This window comes from Gadus morhua, chromosome 14 (genome assembly GCF_902167405.1).
Source record: "Gadus morhua chromosome 14, gadMor3.0, whole genome shotgun sequence".
Classification (NCBI taxonomy): domain Eukaryota; kingdom Metazoa; phylum Chordata; class Actinopteri; order Gadiformes; family Gadidae; genus Gadus; species Gadus morhua.
The window spans coordinates 5954617-5971787 of NC_044061.1; the positions used below are offsets into that span (position 1 = coordinate 5954617).

Genomic DNA, 17171 nt, shown 5'->3' on the forward strand with positions numbered 1-17171 from the left:
ATGTTTCGAGTGCGTATCTCCATCTGTAATCCATGGAAAGATGCGCTCCACTGCCAGCTCAGCGCATGTGCCAGTGACATTCCAGCACCCGTTTTTTTTTTTATGGGATTATAGCATATTTGCAGAGAATAAGTCGGCACACCGCAGCTTTGATAAGGACATTGTTCTCATCCAGACACGCACGCAGGCACACACGCGCAAACGCGAAAATGCATACACACACGTAGACAGACAGACAGATAGAAAGCAAAAAAAAAGCATGTTATCCAAATCAGAACAGTCTCAATGTCATACATAATATGATTCTCTGTATCTGTACAGATAGACTTGTGTTCATAGAGCTGAGTGTGAGTGATCTGTGTGTGGGTCCATGTGATGGGTCAGATAGGAGGCCTGGAGGACCACTACCACTTCCACCACAGCAGAGTGGTGCGGCGGGCTGCCTTCGCCCTCAGAGGAGACCACAGCTTTATCCACATGGACCCCAGGGTAAGCCTGAGGCATACCGCCTGCCCGGAGTGGAGACTGGAGGGAGAAACAGCCTTGACTGTCTGCAGTTTCTTAAGTTATAAATGGACTGCATAACCAGTGTCCACCCAAAGCGCTTTAAAATATTGCCATATTGACACACACACACTCATACACACGCACACACACACACACTCATATACCGACGGCGGTGTCAACCATGCAAGCGACAGCAAGCTCGTCTGTAGCAGTTAGGGTAGAGTGTCTTGCTCATGGACGCCTCAACACTAAGCTAGACGGAGCCAGGGATCGAACTAGCAACCTTCCAAATGTGAGTGAGTTGTCTTTAAAGTGGTTGGTGGGGACTTTGGTGAGATATGTATTAGACCGTTAAAAAACAGACTCTCATACAGTGTTCGGAATAAAATATCACTCCATGCCTTAAGCTACGTCTGTGATACAGAAAAATACGTAGCATATTAAGATAAGATACACTTTATTATCCTTGGAGGGACATTTGTCTTGACCTCCAATGCTGTCACACATTGCATCATATTAATCGAGAGTACAGAACACATGTGGATTTATTTATATTTTCACAACACTTTCTTTTCTTTTCCATCACTGGAGACACGATGGGATTACTAACATCTGTACACACCTTCTTCTGTGGACAAGTAGCCGGTACAGTTGGAGGAACATTGTAGTTTATTTAGTACGTATTCCAACCCTTAGACTACTGGTTTATACAATAGATTATTCTCATATTCCATCAGTGCTGTCCCTAACGTATATAGATCATTTCTACCTATCGGTCAGTGTTAACACATCACAATTTCATTGCACAAAACACTCCTGTGTTTCCCTTGTTCCGTTGCTCCCTTTAAAACACAAAACCACCGATGGCCTGACTTCTTCCTCCTGAGGAAAAAGATCATAACCAGATGGCAGTAAAGCTCCCGTGTGCGGTGGGGAACTACAGGTAGTGTGGAGCAGGCCGCTCTCTGACTTACTGCTGAGCTCCACTGTCATATATTCACCAAACCTTGGTGGACTTAGGGCAAAGCCACAGGTTCAAAAGGATTCAGTGGTGTCTGGAGAACCTGCCTCATGATAATCCCGTTGTCTGAGTGGTTCGAGAACCAGCCCCCGATCGGTCCATCTATGTTTATCAGTGTCCAGTTATCTGTCTCTGCGTGTGGCAGTGCTATTTCTTAGTGGTGTTTCACAGCTAACACTATTGATTTGTGCAGTGACTCTCACTATCTATCTCTGTGTTAGGTGGACTGGGCCCAGCAGCAGCTAATAAAAGCCAGAGTGAAGAGACACGTCAGCCCTGATCCCAACGCCATTCATTTCAATGACCCAAAGTGGGCCAATATGTGGTACATTGTAAGTACATGCACTGACTTTTACTGTCTGTAACATTGGGGAGGGTAGTGCTTGAATAAAATATGATGAAATAATATTATAAAATAAAATAACAGGGACTCTTTGACCAGGAGAATAACAAAAATCCTTTTAACTGTTAATCTTGAGGCAGTTTAACAACAGAACGGGTCGTTAAATTACACTTAAAAGCTATACATTATACTTCTATAAAAAACCAAGCTCAATACATGCATGGCAGTAAGGTCTTCAAATATACAGTTAATACAGAAAGGTTCATAATCAACCACACAATTATATAAAAAAGGTGATGTGTGTTTGTTGATCAGTATGTACAAGTAACATCATACTTGCACTTTTATGTTTCCTTGAAAACTGAAAGAAAACCCTCTTTGGTGCTGTTCTGCCTCTTGTAGGGATGCGCCAGTACCAGCAGCAACGGAAACAGCAGCTGTCGCTCGGGGATGAACGTGATGGGCGCGTGGCAGAGGGGCTACACTGGCCGGAACGTGGTGGTCACCATCCTGGACGACGGCATCGAGAGAAACCACCCAGACCTCGCCGAGAACTACGTATGTAGAGACGTCCCCCCCCCCCCCCCCCAGCTGACCTTAGCTGAGTCTTATTCATGAGCAGACGAAGTGAAAGCCAAGTCAACGGCCAAGAGCGCATTACGGTTACCATCGCATCGCTTGGTTCATATCCGGCGGCTTGTTTGCATTCAGTCAGTTTGTATTAGTATTGGTTTGTAATTATAAATTTAATTCAAAACAAACGCTGGAAGGTGGAGGAAAGTAGAGTGCGCTGTTTAACCAAACGTTCTCGTTGAGACAGGAAATTGTGTTGTGATAATTGAGCTGAGAGTGCGACAATATTTGATTTGTTATTGCATAAAACACCAACCGCAATCTGCATTTGTATTGTTTGTTGGCAGACGATGTTTATGATGCGCTGTAAATATATTTATTTCTTCCAGCTGACCGGTCTGGTCGGCCCGCTAAATCATAAATAGTGTCTGGTGTGTTTTTGTTTTTGCATATGAACGATAAATCTGTTGAAGGCGAGATGGGGCCATAATGAACAGGGAATAATAAACCTGCTTCTCTTTGTGCACTGTTTACACTGTGGTTTGATTCTAAGACTCCTTATCTCTTTTTCTTAAGGACCAACTGGCGAGCTACGATGTCAACGGCAACGACCACGACCCCACCCCCCGCTACGACAATAGCAACGAAAACATGTGCGACCACTCTTTCATTTATCAGCTGTCCCTCCATCCATCCATCATTCATTCCTCCGTCATTCAGCCATCCATAATCAGTCCATCCATTGGATCCTGGATGCTGGATTCAAAAGACTCAAGCTGCAATGAAACTGCAAATGCCCTCGCAAACAAACAACCTATATTCGTGCAGTGGATGCTATGGAGACACTGTGTTTTGTATTTCTCATTTCACACACATGAGCTCATCCTCCACCTTGCATTAACAATCTCAAAATTCTCTCCAACTCCCATCACTGATAAGGGGCGATAAGGCATTGAATTAAACAGCCTCCAAGGAAAATGTAATGAAGCTGATATGAGGCCAGCATGACGTTCACCGTTTGGGATCCAAGCTTTAAGTAGCCATTTTGATGCAGTTGTGATATAAGCTTGGATCAGTTTTTCTTGCCGTATGTTTCTTGCCAAAATATGGCTTTGAGCAATGCAGCACTTGTTTTGCATATCCTTCCAGCTCCAATTACTGAAGAGTGGAGCCCTTAATTCAACTAGTGCTAAAACTCCCAGCAATCAAATTATCTCCCTGGTGTGAATGTGTGCAAGCCGCGTCGCATCTCAACTTTCTTGCTCTTAAATTTGAGATCAATATCTATAAGTGACCGTAGACTCGGTGAACATTTGGTCTGCATCGTTGCATTTATTGCCTTGATGAGTTTATCCATCAGTAAAACGTTCAAACGCAAAGCAATTCCCATCCTGTGGCTTCTCAGAGCCAAACCAACAAATGCAAATCAAATAAAGAGCAAATGCAAAAGCTATCCAAAACTCTTTTCCATCTCTCCCTCTCACAAATCAGACTTAAGATTAATATCTGATATGTTTGATTGCAGACGAGATCATAACTGGGTTAACTGGGCGTTTCACTTTCTTTCCCCTAGTGTTGCGGGGATACTGTATGTAAGCGCGTAATTGGCACACTCTCGCAATTTTACCGCCCCCAATAGAGTTGACTGATATTAACGGCCCAACTTGAGTAACGTTTGGGGGGACTGAGACTGAAATCAGTGATTGCGGCGGCGACAGCCAATTGGAGTAAACAAACAGCCCGATCTTCTTGTGGTTTTAGTGCAGCATGTCTTGATTATATACGCCTGATTCTAACTCCACATCCGCATTGGATTGGCATCAGATCGCTGGCTAGCACAACACATAATAGGACGCCAGACATTGTTCCAAACCCAGGAAAATAACATGTTGTTTTGTTGTCTCCCCCCTAACCTATTTTCCAACACACACACACACACACACACACACACACACACACACACACACACACACACACACACACACATACACACACACACACACACACAAACACACACACACACACACACACACACACACACACACACACACACACACACACACACACACACACACACACACACACACTCCGTAGACACGGGACAAGGTGTGCCGGGGAGGTTGCAGCTGTGGCCAACAACTCGTACTGCATCGTTGGGATCGCCTTCAACGCTCGCATCGGAGGTACTGTTTCTGTTGTTGTTGTCTTTTCTCTCTCAAGGCACGGTTCTTTGGCCTCTTAAGGGCTGATTATTGGCCCAAGTTCACGCAACGCGAGGACCACGCAGATGCGTCGACACAGTCATGAACCTGTTTTGGTTCTGCGTCGGGTTTTAGTAAGCCGACCAATCACAGCCCTCGCACGCCTAGACGGAAGGTTACAATTTTGTGGAGGCGCACGTCAGGCCCTTGCGGTGGACGCAGGAGGGTCCGCAGGGACGTAAGGGGTCCGTAACCCCCTTACATTGCGTGAACTTGGGACCATAATCAGCCCTTTATTCTACAGACTAACAAGCAAACAAGCAGACAACTAGTAAACAGTATACCGGGATACGATGATGCCGTTATCTTTCTGTCTGTATTTCTTTTGTGTGTCGTTTTTTGATCATGTCAAGACGTCATAAAACCAAAACGGGTTTAAGACACAATTCAACATTGAGTTGAGACCAGGGATAACTGTTTTGACTCGTATCCACCCATCCTGACTCATCCTACCCAGTGCCAAGGCTTCTTACCAAGCCCCAAGGCACTGTGGATGGCTGAAACCTGATTTATGCCGGGCATGAAGGGCCGTGATGATGTCATTTTTGGTTGCCGCCGGCTACCACAGGTCCCCCACTGTGACTGTAAATTAGGTTTTACACCCTAGTATTGTAGTAGGTGAAATGCCATGTTAGCAGAAGCAGTGGTCTGATGTATTGGGTTTATCTGAGAGCAATATTTACTTTGAATTTAGCTGTCATGGCCTCTGCCAGTTCTCTGCTCCTCTTCTCGAAACACATTCTCAGTTACTGCTGCCTTCCTCTGATTCCAACTCCTAAAATGTTTCAGAACAAGATTGAAGTTCAAACCGTCTGCATAGCTCTGTCTGTTACGGGACACTGAGAGCTATGCTTTGTCTGTTTTGTTCCAGGATGTTTAGATTTTTCGGATTTGATTTGGATTTTTACTTTTGATTTTGACCGTGAATCGTGCAATGAAACACTCTTCGTTGTTGTAGTTTAAGTGGCAGAAACACAATCAGCCTCCCTATTTGATTCCCCAGGGGTACATCATGTATGTATGCCCATCGGAACATGCTATCACAGCTCAGAAGCTCTCCACAGAACCAAAGGACCCCAGCGCCAATGTCTGTGGCTAAAAACAGCACTTGCTGTACAGTTGATATAGGCCCTCAATCAAGCAATTGATGGCAAGCAGAGGGCAGCCGACGGGCTTAGCGCCAACATAAATGTTGCTGTGGCAAAACGGTGCCACTAAACACTGCGGTTCAGCATGTTTAAAAAGCTAATCTGTACCGGCTCTATTTGAGGTGATACCAGCCCCACATCTCTGTCTGCTCCATAATTAGCTTACAGAGTGTGACTCTATCACTGGACTGGGTAAGGCTGTTTGCTTTGCTCTATTTTGGACCTCGATAGATCAATACTGTCCTGAATAGGCCAACTGTTTTTCAAGCTCTGGATAATTGGTGCGTTTTCCAGACAAATATATGATCATTTGTTTGGATTAGGGTGCCAATAAACACAAACCAAGGCCTAAGGCCGTTTTTCACACTGCATGACTTCTGCTTAGAATAATTACAGATTTGAGGTTAAGCATAAACATCTCCTAAACTTTGAGCACAAAATGTCCATTTACTATAAAGCTTCAACCGGTCTTTCCTAAGGGGACATGTGGAATGAAACAATACCTTAAGCATTTCAATAACCACATCTTTTGCAACTTTTATATTATCATTCATACATCTGAACATCTGGAGCTCGCCCCAGGGCATGCTGGGAAATTAGCTCTGAAAGTGAGGTTAGTGGAACTTTCTAAAAGACAGAAAGCTACAGTCTCACAATTGTGCTGTGGAAAATAACACAATTACACTTGGTAAGTTGGAAGACTGACTTAGTTGATGAGATCGATGAAGTACTTTATACAGTAAAATAACCAAACAGTTTCTACAGTCGTCATTTTTTTTTTTTATACTTGACTGAATAAAGGCCAAAACAAGGTCAAAAAAAGATGAAGTGGTTGTACATCACAGCTCGTATGTCGGCGTTCAGGTATTCGCATGCTGGATGGAGACGTGACAGACTTAGTGGAGGCCAAGTCCCTGGGGATCCGGACGGACTACATCGACATCTACAGCGCCAGCTGGGGCCCCAAAGACGACGGCAAGACCGTGGAGGGCCCCGGGCCCCTGGCTAAACTGGCCTTTGAGAACGGCATCAAGAAGGTCTGACAGCTCACACACGGCCAGTATTTTGTTTTTGCTATTTGTGCTTATTTGCTTCCACATCGTCCTAATTTGGCCATTGGGTTTTTACTTGCTTTGTTGGCCAATGCATTTTAACAATTTCAAATTTGCTTCTAATTTGTAATCCACAGTGGATAAGATTGTTAAATTCCCTTTTGATTTAAATTCAGAGTTCTGATTGTTGCATAAACTTCTAGACTACATAATAAGATAGCAGTGTAAGTGATAGCAGCAGAATTGATCAAACCATCACATATCTTCTAAAAAATATATGTCTAAAATAAATATATGAATTAATTAATAAAATAACCTCTTTCCAGATTGAAATAATGCAATACAAATTCCTGTTTAAAAGCTAGGTTAGCCAGCGCTTCAGCGAATGACATTCAAGGAAGATACTCACAGACAGATCCAGCTCCTGCTGTGGTGCTCTGTGCGTTGGTGTCGGAGTGTCTGACTCCCTCTCTGCCCAACCCAGGGTCGCAAGGGGCTGGGCTCCATCTTCGTGTGGGCGTCGGGGAACGGCGGTCAACAGGCGGACCACTGCTCCTGCGACGGCTACACCAACAGCATCTACACCATCTCCATCTCCAGCACCACAGAGAAGGGGAACCGGCCCTGGTACCTGGAGCCGTGCAGCTCCATCCTGGCCGCCACCTACAGCAGCGCAGAGTTCCACGACAGGAGGATTGTGAGTCAAAGTTCAAAAGATACTTCATTGTCCCCCAATGGTACAATTTGTTGTGCAGTAGATAGTGTACAATCCAAGTCACGCACAATCACACACACAATGAAAAACACTAAACAATCAATAAATAGTAGTCTATACATATATATATATATATATATATATATATATATATATATACATATATATATATATATATATAGAAAGGCAGAGGCTCAGCATTTCCAAAACTGTCAGTGTGTGTGTGGGGGGGGGGGAGGTGTTATCTATGGTTCTTCATAAAATTTAGAAGCAGAGTGGCTGCGAGTAAAAAGAGTGTTTATATCTGTTGCTTTTGAGTTGTGGGAGTTTAAAGTATAAAGTCCTTCTGGCCCCCGTGGAGCCTCTGTCCTGGACAGGCCTGCGTCCCAATCGGTTCATTTGTTTTGTTACGATCCAATGTGGGTTGAATCTACCCAACTGTGTTTTTAAGATTGACCCATTTTGGATGTTAAAGCAGCAAAATATCGAACATTTTAGATAAAAAGGGTGATGACTCTAATGTAGAGTGACCTATGCGCAAAATACATCTAATAGAATAAGTAAGTTCATTTACGTGATCATGATGTTAATCAAGCAATGTACTGAACAGATTGCAAGATAAACTACTGAAGGTCACTTATATTTGAGTTTATTTGATGTTAATAGTGCTGAGTCTCATGTATAGATCTGACCACATCATCGACAGCTCTTTCTCAGTACGTGGTGCTGTTCCAAGTAGGGCAAACTTCTCAACAGCATTTATTCACGTTTTTATGGTCTGTGAACTTTTCCATTGCCTTATTTACGAGTCCTAAAGCGCCAGTGATGCCGTGCGGTGCGGTGTTGTTTACGACCCCGTGTACCTCGTACCATATATTTCCAATGTAGTTTCTTCACTTTGAGCTTTGGCGTGTACAGAGGTGTGGTTTATTTATTTGTCTTATTATCTCGCTTGACACATGAGGACGGTAGACGGATAGATTCATTGGGCGGTAAAACGGCATCTTTGTGGTGGTGGTCGTTCACGGTCGTGGGGATTGGAGGTTATGCGTTGATGGTTATTCTACCGAGGGGCTTTTCATCTCAGCCAGATCCTCGCCGTCACCTCTGCTGCCTTCTCATGTTTATCTCCTCTGCTGTGTGGCTGGTCGGGGGCTCAGGGAATCCCAGTTAACCGCTGTGAGCAATGGAATGGAAGATTTAGTGGAGTCGGGTTTTTCTGCTTTATTCACTCCTCTCTTCAAAGTCCAACCGTATTATTTGTACTTTGTTTGAAATGTCTGCCAGGAATTCGGAAAAGTTCACTTCTAACTATTCTATTAACTGTGTCTATTATCTATTTAGCAGGGTCAGCCTAGGCTGACTGCAGTCAGCTGGGAGTCAAACTCTCACAAAACCCATCCACCTCTCCATTCCACAAGTGTGGTCACATGGAGTGTCTCTTTGAATGCCAATCTTTCTGCGAAACAACAATACAACATATACACACATCCATGATACAAAAACAAATTACATATAAATGTATGTCTTTTCAATTGCCCAGTCTGCTCCATTCGATTATTTTGTACGTCTGAAGACTTAAAAGGAGATATATTGTATTGATTTGCAAGGGGAAAAGTCAATGATCTCAACTTTGGGACATGGCAATGAAAATATTTGTGATGGATCCCTGGGCCGCGAGGGTCTCTGCCGGTGGGGTCAGGCCAGCACAGATGTCCGGGACCCCTTGTTCTAACCCAGGTGTGTTGTCCTGTACGCAGGTGACCACAGACCTGAGGCACCGGTGCACAGACGGCCACACGGGAACGTCTGTCTCCGCCCCCATGGTGGCCGGCATCATCGCCCTGGCTCTGGAGGCCAAGTCAGTCCCGGAGATCTCCACCGTTACACTAACATCTGTCTCTCTTCATAATTGTTGTGACCAATGATGTTGCTGGAGGCGGCGATCTTTCGGTGCCTGATTGGCTGACAGCGAAAAACACAAACTCTGCCAGCGCTTGTAAACTCCAAAACACTGACTCACGTCTGTTGATAGTTTGAGGTGTCGCCTGAGGTTACTACTGCCAATATTGCGGTTCTTTCGTAACTCAGACCCACTTGTGAGGTCCCTCATATGGTTCTTTCACAATGAAGATAGATAGGGGGGGCAGGGTGGTGGGGGGAGATGCTATAAACAGTGTCATCTGGCGTGCTTAAGCGAGGGACAGAAGTTTGGAGGAAGTTCCAGGAAAGCTGCTCATGTTTGTTGCTTCTCAGTATTCCTGGAAGTGGCGTGATGTTCCTTGAGCAGACCAGTGCACAACACACCACCCCATCTCTCATTCTGAAAGAGTCTGATCAACAAACTCTTTAAGTAACATCAACAACCATCTCAACATAGATAAAGGGAGAATAGCAGGTTAGCAGGATTTTACCCTGACAAAAGACATAACCATTATCATAACTAACCCCTACCCGGCCCCTAACACTAAATCGAAACAAAAGAACAACAAAATGGACTTAAATGCACACATAAATACAGTCACCCTAATCCAAAACTTAACCTAAACCCTAACCTAAATCCTAACCATAACCCTTTTAAATGGACTGCCTGTAGAATCCTTAAATGCATAAAAGCGTGGACTTTCCCCGAATCTTTGGCTCTTCAAAAACGTTGAAACTTGTACATTTATTTATGATTTTTACTGTCTCAACCCACATATCTCGCAATCCAGTGCTCTGAATGCGAGCTCAAGCAGGCTGCAGTTCACTTAGCGGCAGAAGGGGGCAGTTAGAATTTGTGATTCTTACACAGTCCTCTAAAGCTGACCAGTGTCTGACTCTGTTGTCCCCTAGCCCTCTGCTCGGCTGGAGAGACGTGCAGCACCTGCTGGTGAAGACCTCCAGGCCCGTCCACCTGAAGGCCTGTGACTGGAAGACCAACTCCGCTGGACACAAAGGTACCCCCCCCCCCCCCCTGCATACACTGTAGTGTGACACAAAACGTGTACAGGTTCCTTTAGCAGGTATCTTGTGATGATGTTCCAATTTGGGACTAATAGTACCTCTTATCTTATCTACGATGTCAATTCATTCAGGATAATTCATTTTTACACTTTTTAAAATCTTGTTATTTATTCTATTGTCCTGTATTTTCTGCTGAGATTTTCCATCTGGAATTATTAGGTGTTTTTCTATATTTGTATCCGAGAAGGACTGGCCATCTGTAGTACCGGCAGTTTTCCCACTGAGGCGTCACCACTTAAACAACAATATCCAAACACTGTGTGTCGGACTGCCCTGGGCAGCCGGCCCGCAGCCCTGTTACATCTGTATTTAATTGCCAGGCCCGGCGCGATAAGAAACATGCAGAACACATTGGAATCTGACCGCGGCTGTTTCTAGCAGAGCAGAGGGCGCCGAGCTCGGCCCCACTGTAGCCGTGATAATGCTAAATTATGCTAAATTATGCGGTTGTCAATTGCCGTTCATCGTCATAAGATATGGCAAGTTGACATTGACTTAAGTTGGTCATTAAAGGGCCCTGCATTATGTTTCCCCCCTTCTGCAACCCGCAAAACAATATATATATATTAAACAATTCATTTTTTGGGAACGAGTCCATCCCTGTTTTCTTATCACGTCTGAGTCAGCACTTTCCCGTTATTGTTGGCATGGTCACCTTCAAGCAGGTGTCATTGTAAGTGTGTTTTTGAATGTGTTTTTTATTTTTTTTAATAGCACAGTAAGCTCAGCTGTCAACTCAGTCCAAAACTTAAGTTCATGGCATTACTTTTAAAAGTAACTTGATGCAGTACAAGATATCCTATATTTTAAGTTACTTGTTACTACTGAAAAAAGCAACTTTTTCGTGTACTTTTGCTTTGCCAAAAATCCCCACCCTGATTATTGCGCAGGTGCTTTGCAGTCAAGCGTGTATTAAAAGTAAGATTTTGAAGATTTTACCCCTAATTACCTGCCTGGACTACTTTGGATTATAGCAAGCAACAAAATCTGTCATATCAGTGAGTGGTGAATTTTTTGTGGAGATATCTTCCACTCGATGTTCGATGAATGCTGAAACAATAGGCAGGAGGCTGAGCTCCACGTCCTTCCACGCTCTACGTTAGTGTGCTCTGTTTACAGAGTAATGTCGTAGTGTATAAAGGCTCTCTGTTCCCCTCTACTGTAGTCAGCCATCTGTACGGCTTCGGCCTGGTGGACGCTGAAGCTATGGTCGTTGAAGCCAAGAGGTGGAGGAGCGTTCCTCCCCAGCACACCTGCCGCGCATCTGAACGGCACATCAAGTGAGTCTGGGCCTGTGTAAATATACACAGAAAATAGGAAGGCTTCTATCCAAAGCCATCTGCAGTGAATTCAGATATGGGTCGTTAAGGTAGTGATTACTAAGGGGTCTGGCTGAAGGATGCCTGCAGGAAGGCTGCGGATGGGGATCCAATCCATTACCTTTCTGACGCTACATCAGCCTGCACCCCAATTAGCAAGTTTGCCAGTAAAGCTAGTCTTTGGTGTAGATTATAGCTTTAGGGATACATGGGTGAAACAGGACTCTCTGAGGTCAGTAGGGATATCTGCAGTAAACTTAGCTAACCTCATTGTAGGAGAACACAGATACAAGAGGTTAGTATGGGGACAAGGAAATGGTGGTCTACGCGTGCAGTAGGTCACAATCCTTTCCGACTGCACTTGTTTGCGTGAACAAATACTGAGTTAAGCTGTCAGATGTGATTCATACACATGAGACTCACTGATTCTCCATTTTCAGTTTGGGATCTACTTCATAGCGTCACTGCTGATGGTTAAGCTAGCTATCGTCATCTTTCCATGTCCCTTGTGGGGACTTAGCCTCTTGTTTGATAAAAAGGATCCCTTTTACAAACTTACGGGGAAGAAAAGAGGGTCAGTGAACAGTCAGTTTATGTTGGACTTATGTCTACTTTTGGAATGCATCGCACTGGCTTCTTGCTGGGATCTTTTCAAAAGCTCTATGAGTATTGCATAATTCATCACCATCACCAAGACCATTTGTAAACAGTTCTGTTAACCGTGTTGGAGAATGTGTCATTTTTAGATCTCTAATTATGAATGACACAACATAGCCAAATAAACAAACACACACACACACACACACACACACACACACACACACACACACACACACACACACACAGACACACACACACACACACACACACACACACACACACACACACACACACACACACACACACACACACACACACACACATTTAGATTTTGTTTTAATTGCCTGGAACTGTCTGGCAGATAGATTGTGCTTATTCACCCCTGAACACATAAGCACAGGAAACATTCTGCCAAGATGCCCATTGAGGAGTAAAATGAGCACTGGTTGAAATATCCAAATGGCTATACATCTTCCTATGCCTCCATTCCAAAGTCATTAATATATCAATATATTTAAGTGATTTCTTCATTCAGCAGTCATTCATGTGTCTTACTAGCATGTGTGTGAGGCAGCAAGGTGGACCATCTTTTCATCCGATAAACCAGTATATAATATACAGAAAAAATAACTGTTGTCCATTTTAAGTCGAAAATGTACCGTTTAAATGCAGTTAGAAAACAAAAGCAAACATACCTGTAGTAAAGAGTACAAATACAAAAAAAAATACAAATTTTAAAAAATACGAATAATATATATTCAAAATAGTCCAAATAATACTACTAATAATAAACATACAAATACAGCAGCAATCCTAACACACTAGGGCCCTATTTTAACGGTCTGAAACGCAAATGGGAGGGCAAAGTGCAAGTAGCTTTGTGGGCGGTCCTACGGCGCTATCGCTATTTTACATGGGGACTCTCTAAATCGACGCCACTTCGACCTGGGAGGGACTTTACGTCCTACGTCACTCGCTATGGGTGTGCATGTGTGCGCGTAGCCGTTTGTCTCAGGGATCTGTGCACGAACTCCCTTGCACTACAGGATTACGAGCGTCAGTGTCGTACGCGATGGAGGGTGGATGACATTCCTACAGTCTGTGATGATAGGCTATATTTCTACAAAGAAATTACTTACTATTACTAGCGATTAACATGACGAAACAACACGAACTAAGCTAACATTAGACTATTGCCATACCAGATAACCCTAACTATTTCTATTAAACTCTGAACCATTTTGCAACAGGCAACTGTGTGTTGGTGTGTCTTATTGCTTCCCACGTCCGCGTCTGCATCTTTCCCACTCCTGGCTAATAGTTTCAGCTTTTGTACTGTATATAATAAATGATCACCCTGTACCACACTGCTGACTTGTTGATGTTTTGTGAGCACTCACATATTTCTCTAGGTATCTTAAGTTTCCTACTGGAGTCATCAAAACTTTGGACTTTGTTATTGTAAGAAACATTGTGTTGCAAAAACACTTTGTGTTTTACCCTTAGCGTTACCCTAACCTTAACCCCAGTAACACTTCTGCATCATAAACTACAAGTTACGCAAAATGGCATACAAACATCCAGTCCAATATGAAAGAAAAAAGCTAGCTTCATTAAGGAATCGAACCCCTTATCCCCGCGTTAATGAGTTGTTCTCTGACCACTAGCCCATCAGGTCTTAGTAGCCTACATGCGATTCAAGAGTTAACCACTTGACAATCTTTAAACTTCGGTTGCCTAGAAATTGTAAAGACAGTGATGTGTGTACATTGTGCGAGTATCCGTCACTCGCGATGTGTGTGCAGTCCAAAATGAAAGAAAAAACCTTGCATCACTAGGGAATTGAACCCCCAATCATCAGTTGGTCGTTGGTAACTGTAAACAAAGAGATCGCATTTTGTTTAACTGCTAACTAACAAACGGGTTTATGCGTTCACTGAACAAAGATTATGGAAATAAAAGACCACTTTTCCATCAGAAAAATCATCCGAACCGTTATTACCAACCCATAGACACCAAAAGCCAAAACCATTCTCACATGCACATCCATCGCGAGTGACGGCTACGCGCACACATGCAAACCCATAGCGAGTGACGTAGGACGTAAAGTCCCGCCCAGGTCGAAGTGGCGTCGATTTAGAGAGTCCCATTTTACAGGCGGATAAATGACACTTGCGGCGTGGCGCAAGTCTCAAAAGGGTTGGTCTGAAGCAGCCGCTATCCATTTGGATGGTACGCTGGTACGAACGACCAGCTTCAGCGAGAACGTGACGTATTTCCCTTGCTCCAGCCTTCCAGTTTGCCATTTGTGTTTCTGTCGGGCCACGAGGGGGAGTAGTAGCAGGCTAGTCATCATTAGCAACATAGCCTCTTTAGCAAACCAGCTTCAAAACAAAACTTTACATTGAATTGCACGCAAAGCAAGACCGTGCAATGCATATATTGGTGACCGGATTAAAGCAGCAATGAAATCAAGTGTGTAAGAGGTTTTAAAAACGACATTAAAACCACCAACGTGGTACAAATAGAAAGAAAATACATCTCATCCCCCATTAACTATGGACGCAGCCATCTTCTTTGCGAGTTGTACAGCTCTGCTCGCTCTACTTTGAAAGCGACGAGATACTACGACCAAAAGGGCGTAGTATCTCGCCCTTTTGGTCGTAGTATCTCGTAGTATATGCCTCAGTGAAATGCCGCAAGAAAGCTGGGAGATTTGCGACTTTACCACTTCATAAATCCAAATGGATAGCAGTACCCGTAGGTGTTGTTTGGGCGTAACGTGGAATGAACCAATCAGAGCGTTTTCTCGCATCTCCTTTAAATGCGATCGGCGCTTGTTCCATGGCGGATTGCTGTTATGATGGCGGATTTGCCAGGCGCACGCAAAGAAAGGTTCACAAAAGAAGAGACCGATTTGCTCGTCAGAGCAGTCAAAGACCGTGAGATGACTTTGTATGGGGATGGGAGAAACCCACCCAAAATTGCTTCGGTAAAAGCGGCTTGGGAGGAAATCGCCGTAATTGTCTCAGAAGCTGGACAACATAGGACATCTCTCCATTGCCGTAAGCGGTGCAACGACGTCAGGAGAAGAGGCAAGGCCAAGCTTGCTGCCAACTCGCAAGCACGTCAAAAGACTGGAGGAGGATCTGGCAGTTACCAGGACCTCACGCCAGTAGAGAACATCGCAGCGTCAACACTGACCGCTGAAAGCGTTGAGGGTTTTGGGGGCTTTGAAGTCGGCACCCAACCCGATGCACCAGCTGTCCAACCCCAAGGTACAGAAATAAAGTTCACATAAATAGAGATGTCTCGTGAAAATCTTTTTAATCATTTTTGACATTTAATAAATGTAACACAGCCATAAAATAAATCAAAACAATGTCACATAGATTCTCAGGAAGAAGACCCTGGCCTCGGGACCAGCGCGCACGGGGCAGCTGAGGGAGCCGCGCGGCGCACTCAATCAAGACGCCGTGGCAGCAGCGCCAGCAGCATGAGACCGCAGGACCACCCGTTCCTGCAGCTCCATCAAACCGGGTTCGACATGCTGGAGCGGGAGCTGGCCGGGATGCGGCGAGACAACAACACCAGTCTGGACCGGGTGGCGATGTTGCTGCGGCCTCTCGGGCGCATCGCCTCAAGTTTGGACCGGATTGCAACAGCTATGGAACGTGCATGGCCCCCAAACGACCCAGCTCCTCCCCCAGTTGTGCCCCTTCCTCCCCCTGTTGTGCCCCTTCCTCCCCCCATTCCATCTCCGTCCACCCGCTCCACCAGGAGCATATCAAGCATCGCCACTCCCGGACCCTCATTTGTCGAATCCCAACTAGGCAGGCGTAAAGGCCTTACAGAGGAGGGAGAAAATAATTAATTTTTCCTTCAAATCTTTGCAACTTTTCATTTTTCATTTTGTATTTTTCATTAACGCCTTTACGAACATTTGGACAAGTCGAATAAAAAATGTCTCAAGGACATACTATACTTTCCGATGTTTTGGGCTCACTTTCTCTGAATCACAAGGTTATAAATGCATGGTAATAATTGTACAATGTAGCTAAACAATAGAGCGGAGATGTCATTAGTTTGCTTACCTCACTATATACGATGCAGCTCCTCTGACAGATGAGCTCTCCTCTCCCGTGCTGCTGCTGGGGAATTTGGACGTAATGGCATCGGCACATGCAGTTCAGCATCACGTCTCATTAAGTCCTCTAATCTATGCTTATTAATGTCATCGACACATCCATGATTCATGGCAATGTTGTGTAAAACACAACATGCCACAAAGAATGCTGCGACTTTTTGAGGACCATACTGTAAAGTACCACCTGACCTATCCAAACACCTGAAGCGCATTTTCAGTATTCCGAATGTACGTTCAATTACACTGCGTGTTTGTGTTTCCTGTTGAATACAATTTCGCGCACTGTTGCTGGCATAAGAAATGGGGTCATGAGCCATGTCTTCAACGGATAGCCGTTGTCCCTTAACAGCCACCCATCCAAGGGAGGATTCCCCTCGAATATGCAGGAATGGTCGAGTTTGCCACTATGAAAGAGTCATGGCTTGAGCCAGGGTAATTAGCAAAGACATGATTTATTCTACAATTAGCATCGGAAATGA

At 44.4% G+C, this 17171-nt stretch overlaps 2 protein-coding genes across 2 annotated transcripts in view; both read left to right on the top strand.

The window, feature by feature from the left end:
• pcsk6 (proprotein convertase subtilisin/kexin type 6) overlaps window positions 1–17171 on the top strand; it is a 30766-nt gene that overhangs the window by 1243 nt on the left and 12352 nt on the right. Inside the window, exons 2-11 of the mRNA XM_030376659.1 lie at window positions 385–489; window positions 1750–1860; window positions 2274–2429; window positions 3021–3097; window positions 4539–4627; window positions 6718–6890; window positions 7390–7602; window positions 9381–9481; window positions 10456–10559; window positions 11792–11906. Coding sequence (XP_030232519.1) covers window positions 385–489; window positions 1750–1860; window positions 2274–2429; window positions 3021–3097; window positions 4539–4627; window positions 6718–6890; window positions 7390–7602; window positions 9381–9481; window positions 10456–10559; window positions 11792–11906 — 1244 coding nt within the window. The remainder of the gene's footprint in view (window positions 1–384; window positions 490–1749; window positions 1861–2273; window positions 2430–3020; window positions 3098–4538; window positions 4628–6717; window positions 6891–7389; window positions 7603–9380; window positions 9482–10455; window positions 10560–11791; window positions 11907–17171) is intronic.
• Window positions 15222–16534, top strand: LOC115558530 (myb-related transcription factor, partner of profilin). The gene is made up of 2 exons (XM_030376735.1): window positions 15222–15823; window positions 15938–16534. The coding sequence occupies exons 1-2, from the start codon at window positions 15370–15372 to the stop codon at window positions 16417–16419; spliced, it is 936 nt and encodes a 311-aa protein (XP_030232595.1). The 5' UTR covers window positions 15222–15369; the 3' UTR covers window positions 16420–16534.